The 17,274-nt window shown below is 48.1% G+C and overlaps 1 protein-coding gene across 1 annotated transcript in view; it reads right to left on the bottom strand.

The window, feature by feature from the left end:
* Positions 1-508: 508 nt before the first annotated feature.
* The window catches only part of LOC116371365 (voltage-dependent calcium channel gamma-1 subunit-like), a 42,998-nt gene continuing 26,232 nt past the window's right edge, over positions 509-17,274 (bottom strand). The window contains exons 2-4 of the mRNA XM_031820211.1: positions 7,293-7,367; positions 4,876-5,013; positions 509-4,663 (exon numbers count right to left, since the gene is read on the bottom strand). Coding sequence (XP_031676071.1) covers positions 4,422-4,663; positions 4,876-5,013; positions 7,293-7,367 — 455 coding nt within the window. The 3' untranslated portion in view covers positions 509-4,421. The remainder of the gene's footprint in view (positions 4,664-4,875; positions 5,014-7,292; positions 7,368-17,274) is intronic.

Below are 17,274 nucleotides of genomic sequence, written 5' to 3'. Positions count from 1 at the left end.
TGGGCTGGTCTACACTGGTTCATCTGTAGCTCAGTGGGCTGGTCTACATGTCACATAATGATCATTTTTAAGCTAATAATGAGGGACTTGAGGGAAAACATGGGCTGGTATGACAGTCTGGTCCCAGTTGGTCTGGTCCCAGTCGGTCTGGTCCCAGTCGGTCTGGTCCCAGTCGGTCTGGTCCCAGTCGGTCTGGTCCCAGTCGGTCTGGTCCCAGTCAGTCTGGTCCCAGTCGGTCTCTGTTGTGATGGGGAACAGGTACGTACTCTCTGTTGTGATGGGGAACAGGTACGTACTCTCTGTTGTGATGGGGAACAGGTACGTACTCTCTGTTGTGATGAGGAACAGGTACGTACTCTCTGTTGTGATGGGGAACAGGTACGTACTCTATCCATGGGAAAATACAAATAAAGTGATTACGTGGTTCTGTGCATTTAATGCATTTGTGCTGTGGTGTTTATGAGGACATGAATCATTCATCAATGAATCCACATGACACTAATCATTTATAAAGCTCTATTTTATTAAGTTGTAATCAAGTGGGGGAGTTTGATCATAAACACCTGAAGAACTGAAGCTTGGTTTTATCATTATTTTCTAAAACACCAAACCCTTGTGTGTATGACAGGGATGATGTGTTGGAGGCTGACAGGGATGATGTGTTGGAGGCTGACAGGGATGATGTGTTGGAGGCTGACAGGGATGATGTGTTGGAGGCTGACAGGGTACACTTTAAGACAATAAGGTGCTACCTAGAACCAGAAAAGGGTCATCCGTTGTCCCCATAGGAGAACTCTTTGAAAATAACTATTTTTGGTTCCAAGTGGAACCCTTCCACTAATACCTTTCCACTAAGGTTCTATGTGGAACATTTTCACCACTAACAAGTTCTTAGTAAAACCTCTTTCACTCCAAAGGGTTCTACCTTGAACCAAAAAGTGTTATCTATGGGGACAAACAAAGAACCCTTTTAGTTGTAAAGGTACAGAGACATGCGTGCTGCTGCCTGGGTTCACTGCAGACAGAGGCTACGTACCAAATTGCACTCTATTCCCTATATAGTGGACTACTTTTGGCCATGGACCCTGGTCAAATAGAATGCACTATAAAGGGAATAGGGTGCTACAGCAGCTAGAGGGTTAAAAGTAGAGCGGCGTGTTCTGCTGCCTGGGTCCACTGCAGGCAGACAGATACACAGCCTACTACTTTAAGCTAGCTGTCTGTCTGCCGGTGAACATTGGCTCTGAGGGGAGCAGAGCTAGAAATGATTTGTGAGCTCAGTGTGCTGTTTCCCAAATGGCACCAATTGGGCTCTGGACAAACGTAGTGCACTATATAGGGAATTGGGTGCCATTTGGGATGTCGATCAGTGTTCTGCATCCATTACGGCTTCTTCTCACAGAAGCCATGACCTCCAAGACGCCTTGTCTACGGAGCATTTAGAAAACATTTGTCTCTCAATTTAGAACAGCTTTCTGAATGAAATAGAAGTGAAAGCGTGTCATGGTGGGTTAGAGATGAAGCTGTGGGGTTTCTGGCTGAGAGAAGGGAATAAAAGGTCTATATATGTCAAATATATCTCTGCTTAAAGGGGCAATCTGTGATAGCGACATCCGTTATTGTTTTGATTAATTCCCATTGAAATGCCTCATTAGCTTGGTTCAACTGTCATACCACATCAGAACCCAAAATATAAGCTTTTCTTTACTCCACAATGTAATTGTAAACAAACACTGTATATCCTCAAAACATGGTTAAAACTATCATTGATCTAAAGGATGGCCAGTCCTTGCATCCATAGCTCTGTCTACACATTGAGAATAGTCACATATTGTATCTGGAGTCTCATCCCTCAGCTGTTTACCAAATCAGTGGCAGGGTGTTCCTTTGTTGTTGTTTCAACTCCAGATTGCCTCTTTAATAACTCTAGGACTATGTGCTCACAGATATATTATACTAATACCTGTCAGAGAACCTAGCACAAAACAATGGGTTCGGTGCTTAGATGGGTGAGAACAAGGGGTGTTTGTGTTTAGATGTACTTGAATCTGTCAGCACAGAACATTACTGCTTTGTAGCTATTGAAATCAGTACCTATACAACAGTGTTCCCCAAAAACAGAACATGCCTGTCGCTTGTTGACTGAAAATCACTACAATTTAACTTGTTCAGCTGGCTATAATACTTTGAAGATAATTCATTATGCAACAACTGTCCTGTGTCAACAGAAAGAAAGGAATTTATCACAACCCCCTTGAAACATTCTCACACTTCATCTTTTGCTTTGGAACTTTAAGTGAAACAGATGGGAAGAGAGGGGGGATAGATAGATAATTAGACAGTAGAGAGGGAGAGGGAGAGGGAGAGGGAGAGGGAGAGGGAGAGGGAGAGGGAGAGGGAGAGGGAGAGAGGGAGAGAGAGGGAGAGAGAGAGAGAGAGAGAGAGAGAGAGAATACAATATGAGGAGAGGTACACAATGGGAGACATTGCCATTCAGTGAAGACAATGTATCTGTCCAATAATCACTGTGGTGGGCTTGAATGTTTTGTGTTCAAGCTAGATTGCAATGGATTGTTTGATGAAGCCACTATTGAACACAAAACAACATAATATCTATCATCTTCATAGGCCCATGTTTAAAACATACAAGTACTATATACACGCTGTACATTCTAGGTTTCCTCTGTAAACAACAAGCAGCAGTGTAGCTCCCTAACTAATACAGTAGATCTGTGTACAGGCATTGCACTGGAGCTTCAATATGGTTTAATCCATTGATACATGTTAAATAAATACTCATTGTTTGTAGCTGCCTGGAGGGGTGAACATTTACAATGCAACGTTCATTAAAGCATTAACTTATTTCATTGCAAAAATGTAGAACGCTAGAGCGGAAATGTATATTAGAAGTGTACAACAGCTCAAACTATATTAAATTACACAGAGTAGCAGCTCACTATGTTGCCATGTTCTTTAGCTCTTTCTGTCTCTGTGGTCATTTTATAGCAAAAGCCACATTTTAATACTGTACATTATAGGTGTGTTCGTAAATTCACTTTAGAGTGTCAGAGTGCACTCGGAGTGTGCTTTGAGTGTTTGTATATTCACTTTAGAGTGTCAGAGTGCACTCGGAGTGTGGTTTGAGTGTTCGTAAATTCACTTTAGAGTGTCAGAGTGCACTCGGAGTGTGGTTTGAGTGTTTGTATATTCACTTTAGAGTGTCAGAGTGCATTCAGAGTGTGCTTTGAGTGTTTGTAAATTCACTTTAGAGTGTCAGAGTGCACTCGGAGTGTGCTTTGAGTGTTTGTAAATTCACTTTAGAGTGTCAGAGTGCACTCGGAGTGTGCTTTGAGTGTTTGTAAATTCACTTTACAGTGTCAGAGTGCACTCGGAGTGTGCTTTGAGTGTTTGTAAATTCAGAGTGTTTCGATCTCTGAGCGTTCAGAGTGCACACTGGACACTCTGGCCGAGGTGTAGGGATGATCTGAGCATTCTGACTTTACATCGGCCTTCAAGCTCCCAAGCCAACTGGCTAAACTTGCTTAGCTTGCTAGCTCCTTCCAGACACAAATGTGAGAACACTTCACTCTGAACATGTTACTCACCCTTGCAGAGCTACTATTAGTGCTAGAGTGTTTCCATGTTATCAAGAGGGTTAGTGACTGTAACTGTGTTACTGGCAACAATTTAATTCATTTTTTTAGCCAATGTTTACTTAAATCTGTCATAACAACTGAGTTTAGGCAGTTCGTAAATTCATAAATTATTCTGCACTCTGGCACTCTCCAACCAGAGTGTTCTGAATTTCGAAGTAAGTTGCCATGGTGAATTTACTAACGCACCCTATATCAGGGCAGTCCTCAAGTGCCACAGTGTCTGTTGCTTAGTAACGGATGATATGGACCAGGAGAGCGGACACTCTCTGTAATCAATGACAGAAATGTATCAGTTTAAAGACCAAAGAAAGGAAAATCTGTGGCCCTCGAGGACTGCTCAGAGATCCTGCCTTACATCTTTATCTGTACACTTAAAACCAAGCAGTGTAGTGCAGTGTTTCCCCTTCTACTATTACTTAGGCGGGGTGCCCCACTCATTCATCTGTATCCTTAACTCTGTTGCCCCCACCACCAGCCTCAATTTAGTTGATCTTCAGTTGGATTCTATAAAAACATGTATGGTTTTGGCAGCCTTTGTTGAAGATTCACCTAGTCTAGACTCGTCTGGTCTGTTCTAATGGAGTCTACTACTAGTCTAAGGGCTCCATGGAGTCTGGCTCTGCGTCCATACAGGTCTCCCAGGGGTTGATCTGGGCAGGTCTAATCTGATCTACTGCTACTAGTCTAAGGGCTCCATGGAGTCTGGCTCTGCGTCCATACAGGTCTCCCAGGGGTTGATCTGGGCAGGTCTAATCTGATCTAGTACTAGTCTAAGGGCTCCATGGAGTCTGGTTCTGCGTCCATACAGGTCTCCCAGGGGTTGCGTGGCATCTGGGGCATGGAGATGATCAACAGGCTGAGACCACTGAATACCAGGAGGACAAAGGAGGTGCAGGCACATTCAAACGACCAGGAGTAGTAGTACTGTTCCCAGACGGTCTCCTCGCTGTCAATCATCCGCTTGGTGGAGTTCCGCATCACCTCAACAGAGATGATGATGCAGAGACCTAGAGGGAGAAGGGGTACAGGTGAGGATGGATGGATGGGCAGACGGACGGACGGATGGAGAGACGGAAAGGACAAACTAATTAACAAACTAACGAACAAATGAACAAATAGCTGATGAACCTGGATGGACAGGCAGAAACATGTACAATGTTCTTTGTAGTCATGCCTGATGTATGACGTGAATATCTCAGTCAAAGTAGATGTGTCTGACCTGCGAAGGCAAAGAACATCCCAGCAGGCCTCAGCAGGTAGTCCCTCCCCTTCCCGAAGGAGCACACAACACACAGCAACCCCAGGGTCATAAAGGCCAGGCTGAACACAGCAATGGCCGCTGCTGAGAGGTTGTACTCTGAGAGAGAGAGAGAGAGAGAGAGAGAGAGAGAGAGAGAGAGAGAGAGAGAGAGAGAGAGAGAGAGAGAGAGAGAGAGAGAGAACCTGCATTTTTTCAGTGGAGAGAAAATGTTCTGGAATGGGGAGATACTACCTCAACTGGTCCAAAAATAACACATATTCCCATTTTTCTGTTGCAAAACGTTTTGCTACGTTTAACATTGTTTATGACAGTGCTAATGAGTCAACTTTGAGGTTTTGTATTGTAATGTTGTGTATTGTAATGCTAGAAAGAAGTATCTTCAAGTCAAGCATTTCAGAGGATCAGGGGCCCTCAATCTGTTAATCTTTCCATCTTGATTTCCAACAGAAAATCATTCAGTTCTTACTGTAACCCATCTCCCATTCTAAGGCATTAGAACTCCCACTAATCCATCCCCCCTCCACTTAACCTTAATCAGCATGAAGAGAATACAGCAGAGAGCCCTCTTGAACAGTGTCTTCGTTAACCATCACTGACTATATAGTTAGCCTGGTTGAACCAGCAGACTGAATGGTGCGATCCCCACTGTTTCACTGAGCTCAGCATTCAGTCTGGTTTAACCATGCTACAATACAGCAAAACCGTCTATTAGCACTGCTTCTAGGAGAGGAGTGATGACGAAAGAAGCCTTGTCTCCAGGTGACTCATCCGACTCTCCTCTCTAACCCCCCTCCAATCCTCCAGGCCCATTGTACAGATTACGATAAGCCAGGGCTCACTTTCCCGTCGTAACGCCCTGACTGAGCAGCAGGAGAGCATGGAACGTGAAATAAGCGTTATCGTTCCACTCAAGTAGCTACTTTTGTCATGGCTTGGCTGTGGAGAGACACAGAGGGAGACATACAATCTGTGTCTACATGCATAACCCCAGACGTTACGGTGGGCTGCCTCTGTCTGTGATACCGACCTGCTAGGGATTCTTATGAATGCGTCCCAAATGGCACCCTATTCCTTATATACAGTAGTGCACTACTTTTGACTAGAGTCCGTAAAGAGACATTTGGGACATAGGCACAGCCAATAGGTCCACAGGGCAAAGTGACGTTTTCAACTAAATTCACACAAGCAGGGATGAGAGGGGGCGGAAGCAACCTTTCCTCCGTTAAAAGCAGTGCAGAATCCTGATTTCAACCAATAAGTGTAACGTCTGCTTCCAACTCACACTCTCAAACACGTAGATCCCCTGAATGCAACTCATTTTCCAGCCCACTTTCCAGCTCACACTCTCAAACACATAGATCCCCTGAACACAGCTCACTCTCCAGATCCCAATCACCTGAATTCTGATCATCTGTTCACACACCTGTATGTCATTATCACACACTATTTAGTTCAGTTATTTGCACCCAATCCTTGTGAGGTATTGTTTGTTATATGACGCTCTGGTTTCCCCGTAATGTACTCCTGTGTATGATTGTGTTGCCTGCCTCACTAACGGAGCCTTTTGCCTATTCCCTACCTGTACTTTTCGGATTTCCTGTTATCAACATATTGCCTAATCTCCCGGACGACGTTACTAGCCTTTTTCCTGCCAGTACTGTTGCCTTTTTGGACCCCCTGTGTATGACCTGCCTGCCCCTGGACCCAGCTACCTGCCTACTCCTGTGTATGACCTTCTGCCTGCCCCTGGACCCAGCTACCTGTCTCCTCCTGTGTATGACCTTCTGCCTGCCCCTGGACCCAGCTACCTGTCTCCTCCTGTGTATGACCTTCTGCCTGCCCCTGGACCCAGCTACCTGTCTCCTCCTGTGTATGACCTTCTGCCTGCCCCTGGACCCAGCTACCTGTGTGTGTGTGTGTGTGTGTGTGTGTGTGTGTGTGTGTGTGTGTGTGTGTGTGTGTGTGTGTGTGTGTGTGTGTGTGTGTGTGTGTGTGAGAAAGGGAGAGAGAAAGTGTTCACCAATCACAGAGGGTACCATTCATGTCTGTGTTTTGACTGAATGTGTTTTATTGTCATGCTGAGAGCCCAATGAGCAGTCCCATAGACACATAGTATACATCTCATTCCTATTCACCATGCCTCCCCCTCAACAGCATAGGCCCCTCATTGCTTGAAAACAAGGATTAACAGTTCTGATATTTAAGGAAATGCACCATATTTGAGGGAATTGTACTCATGTATTACTCAATTTACAACTCACAACTCATAAATTGCTTAAAATCGCCACAGTGGTGAATCGGACCGAATGTATTTAAAAAAATGTTGCACTGTGGCTCATTCACCGGAAGCCTGTAACGAAGGAGAGAGAACTGACCTTTCTGAGTTTTGGCTTCGAACCCTTTGGCCTCTTCTTCCTTAGTGAAGTGTTTGAAGTAGGAGCAATTCTTGGCTGTGAAGGGAAAGAGATGAAAACATTTATTGAAGTGATTGGTAATGCTCCAGCACTACCAATGAGCCTGGCAGCCATTTTATTTTTTCAAAGACCACTTCCTTGGTTGCCGTCGCACCGTGAGGTCTTCTAGGCAGAGAGCTCTGTAAATGTTGTAATTCATTTTTAATTTTTTTGTGTTTTTTGTGTCATTATTAAAATCCATTTGGGGGGTTTGACTCCTCTGGGGGTTGATCACTTACATCTCGTGGTCTTGACTCTCAGAGTTGAAGAATTGGGATGAAAAGTCTATATTTTTGGCTTATAGCTAGCTGGCTGTTTGGATTTAAATTGTTATTGTTTCATCTGCCAGGAAGTATAACAACAAGTACATCGTGCTGTGTCCAGAGACGGCAGAATAGTTTGGATCATTTCATCATTAATAAACATTACTTCAAAAAATGTGCCTAAAATCCCGTGTTTCTGTGTCAAATGTCTACTTTTGTTTCAAAGTAGATTTATTTAAGACTATCAAGAAACACTCTGTGTGGCCCTGATTTAGCCCACTGCAGTAAACGTTTTTTTTATTTTTTATTTCACCTTTATGTAACCAGGCAGGCTAGTTGAGAACACCTTTATTTAACCAGGTAGGCTAGTTGAGAACACCTTTATTTAACCAGGTAGGCTAGTTGAGAACACCTTTATTTAACCAGGTAGGCTAGTTGAGAACACCTTTATTTAACCAGGTAGGCTAGTTGAGAACACCTTTATGTAACCAGGTAGGCTAGTTGAGAACACCTTTATTTAACCAGGTAGGCTAGTTGAGAACACCTTTATTTAACCAGGTAGGCTAGTTGAGAACACCTTTATTTAACCAGGTAGGCTAGTTGAGAACACCTTTATGTAACCAGGTAGGCTAGTTGAGAACACCTTTATGTAACCAGGTAGGCTAGTTGAGAACACCTTTATTTAACCAGGTAGGCTAGTTGAGAACACCTTTATTTAACCAGGTAGGCTAGTTGAGAACACCTTTATTTAACCAGGTAGGCTAGTTGAGAACACCTTTATTTAACCAGGTAGGCTAGTTGAGAACACCTTTATTTAACCAGGTAGGCTAGTTGAGAACACCTTTATTTAACCAGGTAGGCTAGTTGAGAACACCTTTATTTAACCAGGTAGGCTAGTTGAGAACACCTTTATTTAACCAGGTAGGCTAGTTGAGAACACCTTTATGTAACCAGGTAGGCTAGTTGAGAACACCTTTATTTAACCAGGTAGGCTAGTTGAGAACACCTTTATTTAACCAGGTAGGCTAGTTGAGAACACCTTTATTTAACCAGGTAGGCTAGTTGAGAACACCTTTATTTAACCAGGTAGGCTAGTTGAGAACACCTTTATTTAACCAGGTAGGCTAGTTGAGAACACCTTTATTTAACCAGGTAGGCTAGTTGAGAACACCTTTATTTAACCAGGTAGGCTAGTTGAGAACACCTTTATTTAACCAGGTAGGCTAGTTGAGAACACCTTTATTTAACCAGGTAGGCTAGTTGAGAACACCTTTATTTAACCAGGTAGGCTAGTTGAGAACAAGTTCTCATTTGCAACTGCGACCTGGCCAAGATAAAGCATAGCAGTGTGAACAGACAACACAGAGTTACACATGGAGTAAACAATTAACAAGTCAATAACACAGTAGAAACCAAAGGGGGAGTCTATATACAATGTGTGCAAAAGGCATGAGGAGGTAGGCAAATAATTACAATTTTGCAGATTAACACTGGAGTGATAAATGATCAGATGGTCATGTACAGGTAGAGATATTGGTGTGCAAAAGATACTGTTTGGCAACAGTATGGGGATGAGGTAGGTGAAAAAGGGTGGGCTATTTACCAATAGACTATGTACAGCTGCAGCGATCGGTTAGCTGCTCAGATAGCTGATGTTTGAAGTTGGTGAGGGAGATAAAAGTCTCCAACTTCAGCGATTTTTGCAATTCGTTCCAGTCACAGGCAGCAGAGTACTGGAACGAAAGGCGGCCAAATGAGGTGTTGGCTTTAGGGATGATCAGTGAGATACACCTGCTGGAGCGCGTGCTACGGATGGGTGTTGCCATCGTGACCAGTGAGCTGAGATAAGGCGGAGCTTTACCTAGCATGGACTTGTAGATGACCTGGAGCCAGTGGGTCTGGCGACGAATATGTAGCGAGGGCCAGCCGACTAGAGCATACAAGTCGCAGTGGTGGGTGGTATAAGGTGCTTTAGTGACGAAACGGATGGCACTGTGATAGACTGCATCCAGTTTGCTGAGTAGAGTGTTGGAAGCCATTTTGTAGATGACATCGCCGAAGTCGAGGATCGGTAGGATAGTCAGTTTTACTAGGGTAAGCTTGGCGGCGTGAGTGAAGGAGGCTTTGTTGCGGAATAGAAAGCCGACTCTTGATTTGATTTTCGATTGGAGATGTTTGATATGAGTCTGGAAGGAGAGTTTGCAGTCTAGCCAGACACCTAGGTACTTATAGACGTCCACATATTCTAGGTCGGAACCATCCAGGGTGGTGATGCTAGTCGGGCATGCGGGTGCAGGCAGCGACCGGTTGAAAAGCATGCATTTGGTTTTACTAGCGTTTAAGAGCAGTTGGAGGCCACGGAAGGAGTGTTGTATGGCATTAAAGCTTGTTTGGAGGTTAGATAGCGCAGTGTCCAAAGACGGGCCGAAGGTATATAGAATGGTGTCGTCTGCGTAGAGGTGGATCAGGGAATCGCCCGCAGCAAGAGCAACATCATTGATATACACAGAGAAAAGAATCGGCCCGAGAATTGAACCCTGTGGCACCCCCATAGAGACTGCCAGAGGACCAGACAGCATGCCCTCCGATTTGACGCACTGAACTCTGTCTGCAAAGTAATTGGTGAACCAGGCAAGGCAGTCATCCGAAAAACCGAGGCTCCTGAGTCTGCCGATAAGAATATGGTGATTGACAGAGTCGAAAGCCTTGGCAAGGTCGATGAAGACGGCTGCACAGTACTGTCTTTTATCGATGGCGGTTATGATATCGTTGAGTACCTTGAGTGTGGCTGAGGTGCACCCATGACCGGCTCGGAAACCAGATTGCACAGCGGAGAAGGTGCGGTGGGATTCGAGATGGTCAGTGACCTGTTTGTTGACTTGGCTTTCGAAGACCTTAGATAGGCAGGGCAGGATGGATATAGGTCTGTAACAGTTTGGGTCCAGGGTGTCTCCCCCTTTGAAGAGGGGGATGACTGCGGCAGCTTTCCAATCCTTGGGGATCTCAGACGATATGAAAGAGAGGTTGAACAGGCTGGTAATAGGGGTTGCGACAATGGTGGCAGATAGTTTCAGAAATAGAGGGTCCAGATTGTCAAGCCCAGCTGATTTGTACGGGTCCAGGTTTTGCAGCTCTTTCAGAACATCTGCTATCTGGATTTGGTTAAAGGAGAACCTGGAGAGGCTTGGGCAAGGAGCTGCGGGGGGGGGGGGCGGAGCTGTTGGCCGAGGTTGAAGTAGTCAGGCGGAAGGCATGGCCAGCCGTTGAGAAATGCTTATTGAAGTTTTCGATAATCATGGATTTATCAGTGGTGACCGTGTTACCTAGCCTCAGTGCAGTGGGCAGCTGGGAGGAGGTGCTCTTGTTCTCCATGGACTTCACGGTGTCCCAGAACTTTTTGGAGTTGGAGCTACAGGATGCAAACTTCTGCCTGAAGAAGCTGGCCTTAGCTTTCCTGACTGACTGCGTGTATTGGTTCCGGACTTCCCTGAACAGTTGCATATCACGGGGACTATTCGATGCTATTGCAGTCCGCCACAGGATGTTTTTGTGCTGGTCGAGGGCAGTCAGGTCTGGGGTGAACCAAGGGCTGTATCTGTTCTTAGTTCTGCATTTTTTGAACGGAGCATGCTTATCTAAAATGGTGAGGAAGTTACTTTTAAAGAATGACCAGGCATCCTCAACTGACGGGATGAGGTCAATGTCCTTCCAGGATACCCGGGCCAGGTCGATTAGAAAGGCCTGCTCACAGAAGTGTTTTAGGGAGCGTTTGACAGTGATGAGGGGTGGTCGTTTGACTGCGGCTCCGTAGCGGATACAGGCAATGAGGCAGTGATCGCTGAGATCCTGGTTGAAGACAGCGGAGGTGTATTTGGAGGGCCAGTTGGTCAGGATGACGTCTATGAGGGTGCCCTTGTTTACAGAGTTAGGGTTGTACCTGGTGGGTTCCTTGATGATTTGTGTGAGATTGAGGGCATCTAGCTTAGATTGTAGGACTGGCGAGGTGTTAAGCATATCCCAGTTTAGGTCACCTAACAGAACAAACTCTGAAGCTAGATGGGGGGCGATCAATTCACAAATGGTGTCCAGGGCACAGCTGGGAGCTGAGGGGGGTCGGTAGCAGGCGGCAACCGTGAGAGACTTATTTCTGGAGAGAGTAATTTTCAAAATTAGTAGTTCGAACTGTTTGGGTATGGACCTGGAAAGTATGACATTACTTTGCAGGCTATCTCTGCAGTAAACTGCAACTCCTCCCCCTTTGGCAGTTCTATCTTGACGGAAGATGTTATAGTTGGGTATGGAAATCTCTGAATTTTTGGTGGCCTTCCTGAGCCAGGATTCAGACACAGCAAGGACATCAGGGTTAGCAGAGTGTGCTAAAGCAGTGAGTAAAACAAACTTAGGGAGGAGGCTTCTGATGTTGACATGCATGAAACCAAGGCTTTTTCGATCACAGAAGTCAACAAATGAGGGTGCCTGGGGACATGCAGGGCCTGGGTTTACCTCCACATCACCCGCGGAACAGAGAAGGAGTAGTATGAGGGTGCGGCTAAAGGCTATCAAAACTGGTCGCCTAGAGCGTTGGGGACAGAGAATAAGAGGAGCAGGTTTCTGGGCATGGTAGAATATATTCAGGGCATAATGAGCAGACAGGGGTATGGTGGGGTGCGGGTACAGCGGAGGTAAGCCCAGGCACTGGGTGATGATGAGGGAGGTTGTATCTCTGGACATGCTGGTAGTAATGGGTGAGGTCACCGCATGTGTGGGAGGTGGGACAAAGGAGTTATCAGGGGCGTGAAGAGTGGAACTAGGGGCTCCATTGTGAACTAAAACAATGATAACTAACCTGAACAACAGTATACAAGGCATATTGACATTTGAGAGAGACATACAGCGAGGCATACAGTAATCACAGGTGTTGAATTGGGAAAGCTAGCTAAAACAGTAGGTGAGACAACAGCTAATCAGCTAGCACAACAACAGCAGGTAAAATGGCGTAGACTAGGCAACGGGGCCAACAGATAGAACAAACAAGCAGAATGGAGTACCGTGATTAATGGACAGTCCAGCGTGCATCAGCTATGTAGCCAAGAGATCAGTGTCCAGGGGGCAGCGGTGGATGGGGCAGGGAAGCTGGCCTGGCGAGTGTTATCCAGGTAAAAAAAAACTAACAATGACTAAATAGCTTGTAGCTAGTTAGCTGGTTAGCTTCTGGAGGTTCTTGAGTGTGTTCTAAAAATAAATAAAAAATAATAGCGATTCCGTATCACATTGGGAGAGGCAGGTTTCCGGAAGGTATAAACAAATTAAAAGTCAAAAGAGATAGAAAGTAAATATGGGTCCGGTGAGCGTTTGAGACGCGGCGATTCAGGCGGTTAGCAGGCCTGTGCTAACAAGCTAACAGTTTGTAGGCCCGGGCTAGACAAGGTAGCAGTTAGCGGGCCGGAGCTGGACAAGCTAGCAGTTAGCAGGCCGAATTAGCAAGCAGGGAGATAGCGAGGGCTAGAGAGTTAGCCTTTGGGGGACGTCGCGATGGGGTGAGTCTGTTTATTCCTCTTCATGCGATGACATCGGTAGACCGGTCGTGGGCCCGGGTATTGTAGCACCGTATGCTACGGTGGTAGCACAGGTGCTACGGCCGGGCTAGCTTCAAGCTAAGTGGGTGGAAACGCTAGCCAGGAGTAATCCGAGGTTGCGGTTTAGCTAGATAGCTAGTTGCTGAAAAATCCAGCTGAAAGATGTTCCGTTTGCCGTGGGAATCCGGGGATGAAAAATAAATAGGTCCCTTGTGCTCTGGTTAAAGTCGCGTTGTACGAACAGGCGAGAGCTTTCCGAACTACAGGTTAGCTGATGACCGGTTAGCTGGAGACCGCTAGCATACCCGCTGGTTAGCTGGCTAGCTTCAGTTGAGGGGTCCCGAAGTAAATATAAATACTTTAGGAAAAATAGCTACATTGGGTGAGTCGGGTTGCAGGAGAGTATTTGGAAGCTTAGGGTTTAGCAAAATGTTTTCAAAGAGATATGTGGAGAAAATATGTAAAAAACGAAAAATAAACGATATATACAGGGACACGACAGGACAGGACGACCTACTGCTACGCCATCTTGGATGGAGCCGTGGCTGTGTTTGGCAATGTTTGGCAATGTAAGACCAGTACCTACAGAGGAGCGGGTCATGTGGAGGACCAGTACCTACGGAGGAGCGGGTCCTATTGCAGACCAGTACCTACAGAGGAGCGGATCATGTGGAGGACCAGTACCTACGGAGGAGGGGGTCATGTCAAGGACCAGTACCTACAGAGGAGCGGGTCATGTGGAGGACCAGTACCTACGGAGGAGCGGGTCCTATTGCAGACCAGTACCTACAGAGGAGCGGATCATCTGGAGGACCAGTACCTACGGAGGAGGGGGTCATGTCAAGGACCAGTACCTACAGAGGAGCGGGTCATGTGAAGGACCAGTACCTACAGAGGAGCGGGTCCTATGGAGGACCAGTACCTACAGAGGAGCGGGTCCTGTGAAGGACCAGTACCTACAGAGGAGCGGGTCCTGTGGAGGACCAGTACCTACAGAGGAGCGGGTCCTATTGCAGACCAGTACCTACGGAGGAGCGGGTCATGTGAAGGACCAGTACCTACGGAGGAGCGGGTCCTATTGCAGACCAGTACCTACAGAGGAGCGGGTCATGTGGAGGACCAGTACCTATGGAGGAGCGGGGTCCTATTGCAGACCAGTACCTACGGAGGAGCGGGTCATGTGAAGGACCAGTACCTACGGAGGAGTGGGTCCTATGGAGGACCAGTACCTACAGAGGAGCGGGTCATGTGGAGGACCAGTACCTACGGAGGAGCGGGTCCTACTGCAGACCAGTACCTACGGAGGAGCGGGTCATGTGAAGGACCAGTACCTACGGAGGAGTGGGTCCTATGGAGGACCAGTACCTAATGAGGAGCAGGTCCTATTGCAGACCAGTACCTACAGAGGAGCGGGTCATGTGGAGGACCAGTACCTACGGAGGAGCGGGTCCTATTGCAGTCCAGTACCTACAGAGGAGCGGGTCATGTGGAGGACCAGTACCTACGGAGGAGCGGGTCATGTGGAGGACCAGTACCTACGGAGGAGCGGGTCCTATTGCAGACCAGTACCTACGGAGGAGCGGGTCATGTGAAGGACCAGTACCTACGGAGGAGTGGGTCCTATGGAGGACCAGTACCTACGGAGGAGCAGGTCCTATTGCAGACCAGTACCTACAGAGGAGCGGGTCATGTGGAGGACCAGTACCTACGGAGGAGCGGGTCCTATTGCAGACCAGTACCTACAGAGGAGCGGGTCATGTGGAGGACCAGTACCTACGGAGGAGCGGGTCATGTGGAGGACCAGTACCTACAGAGGAGCGGGTCCTATGGAAGACCATTACCTACAGAGGAGCGGGTCATGTGGAGGACCAGTACCTATGGAGGAGCGGGTCATGTGAAGGACCAGTACCTAGAGAGGAGCGGGTCCTATGGAAGACCAGTACCTGTGGAGGAGCGGGTCATGTGAAGGACCAGTACCTACGGAGGAGCCTGTCATATGGAGGACCAGTACCTACAGAGGAGCGGGTCCTGTGAAGGACCAGTACCTACAGAGGAGCGGGTCCTGTGGAGGACCAGTACCTACAGAGGAGCGGGTCCTATTGCAGACCAGTACCTACGGAGGAGCGGGTCATGTGAAGGACCAGTACCTACGGAGGAGCGGGTCCTATTGCAGACCAGTACCTACAGAGGAGCGGGTCATGTGGAGGACCAGTACCTACGGAGGAGCGGGTCATGTGGAGGACCAGTACCTACAGAGGAGCGGGTCCTATTGCAGACCAGTACCTACGGAGGAGCGGGTCATGTGAAGGACCAGTACCTACGGAGGAGTGGGTCCTATGGAGGACCAGTACCTACAGAGGAGCGGGTCATGTGGAGGACCAGTACCTACGGAGGAGCGGGTCCTATTGCAGACCAGTACCTACGGAGGAGCGGGTCATGTGAAGGACCAGTACCTACGGAGGAGTGGGTCCTATGGAGGACCAGTACCTACGGAGGAGCAGGTCCTATTGCAGACCAGTACCTACAGAGGAGCGGGTCATGTGGAGGACCAGTACCTACGGAGGAGCGGGTCCTATTGCAGACCAGTACCTACAGAGGAGCGGGTCATGTGGAGGACCAGTACCTACGGAGGAGCGGGTCATGTGGAGGACCAGTACCTACGGAGGAGCGGGTCCTATTGCAGACCAGTACCTACGGAGGAGCGGGTCATGTGAAGGACCAGTACCTACGGAGGAGTGGGTCCTATGGAGGACCAGTACCTACGGAGGAGCAGGTCCTATTGCAGACCAGTACCTACAGAGGAGCGGGTCATGTGGAGGACCAGTACCTACAGAGGAGCGGGTCCTATTGCAGACCAGTACCTACAGAGGAGCGGGTCATGTGGAGGACCAGTACCTACGGAGGAGCGGGTCATGTGGAGGACCAGTACCTACAGAGGAGCGGGTCCTATGGAAGACCATTACCTACAGAGGAGCGGGTCATGTGGAGGACCAGTACCTACGGAGGAGTGGGTCCTATGGAGGACCAGTACCTACAGAGGAGCGGGTCATGTGGAGGACCAGTACCTACGGAGGAGCGGGTCCTATTGCAGACCAGTACCTACGGAGGAGCGGGTCATGTGAAGGACCAGTACCTACGGAGGAGTGGGTCCTATGGAGGACCAGTACCTACGGAGGAGCAGGTCCTATTGCAGACCAGTACCTACAGAGGAGCGGGTCATGTGGAGGACCAGTACCTACGGAGGAGCGGGTCCTATTGCAGACCAGTACCTACAGAGGAGCGGGTCATGTGGAGGACCAGTACCTACGGAGGAGCGGGTCATGTGGAGGACCAGTACCTACGGAGGAGCGGGTCCTATTGCAGACCAGTACCTACGGAGGAGCGGGTCATGTGAAGGACCAGTACCTACGGAGGAGTGGGTCCTATGGAGGACCAGTACCTACGGAGGAGCAGGTCCTATTGCAGACCAGTACCTACAGAGGAGCGGGTCATGTGGAGGACCAGTACCTACGGAGGAGCGGGTCCTATTGCAGACCAGTACCTACAGAGGAGCGGGTCATGTGGAGGACCAGTACCTACGGAGGAGCGGGTCATGTGGAGGACCAGTACCTACAGAGGAGCGGGTCCTATGGAAGACCATTACCTACAGAGGAGCGGGTCATGTGGAGGACCAGTACCTATGGAGGAGCGGGTCATGTGAAGGACCAGTACCTAGAGAGGAGCGGGTCCTATGGAAGACCAGTACCTGTGGAGGAGCGGGTCATGTGAAGGACCAGTACCTACGGAGGAGCCTGTCATATGGAGGACCAGTACCTACAGAGGAGCGGGTCCTGTGAAGGACCAGTACCTACAGAGGAGCGGGTCCTGTGGAGGACCAGTACCTACAGAGGAGCGGGTCCTATTGCAGACCAGTACCTACGGAGGAGCGGGTCATGTGAAGGACCAGTACCTACGGAGGAGCGGGTCCTATTGCAGACCAGTACCTACAGAGGAGCGGGTCATGTGGAGGACCAGTACCTACGGAGGAGCAGGTCCTATTGCAGACCAGTACCTACGGAGGAGCGG

This window comes from Oncorhynchus kisutch, unplaced genomic scaffold (assembly GCF_002021735.2).
Source record: "Oncorhynchus kisutch isolate 150728-3 unplaced genomic scaffold, Okis_V2 scaffold3140, whole genome shotgun sequence".
NCBI lineage: Eukaryota > Metazoa > Chordata > Actinopteri > Salmoniformes > Salmonidae > Oncorhynchus > Oncorhynchus kisutch.
Note: the sequence above shows the minus strand (reverse complement) of the source record. Positions and strands in the feature narration are given on the sequence as shown.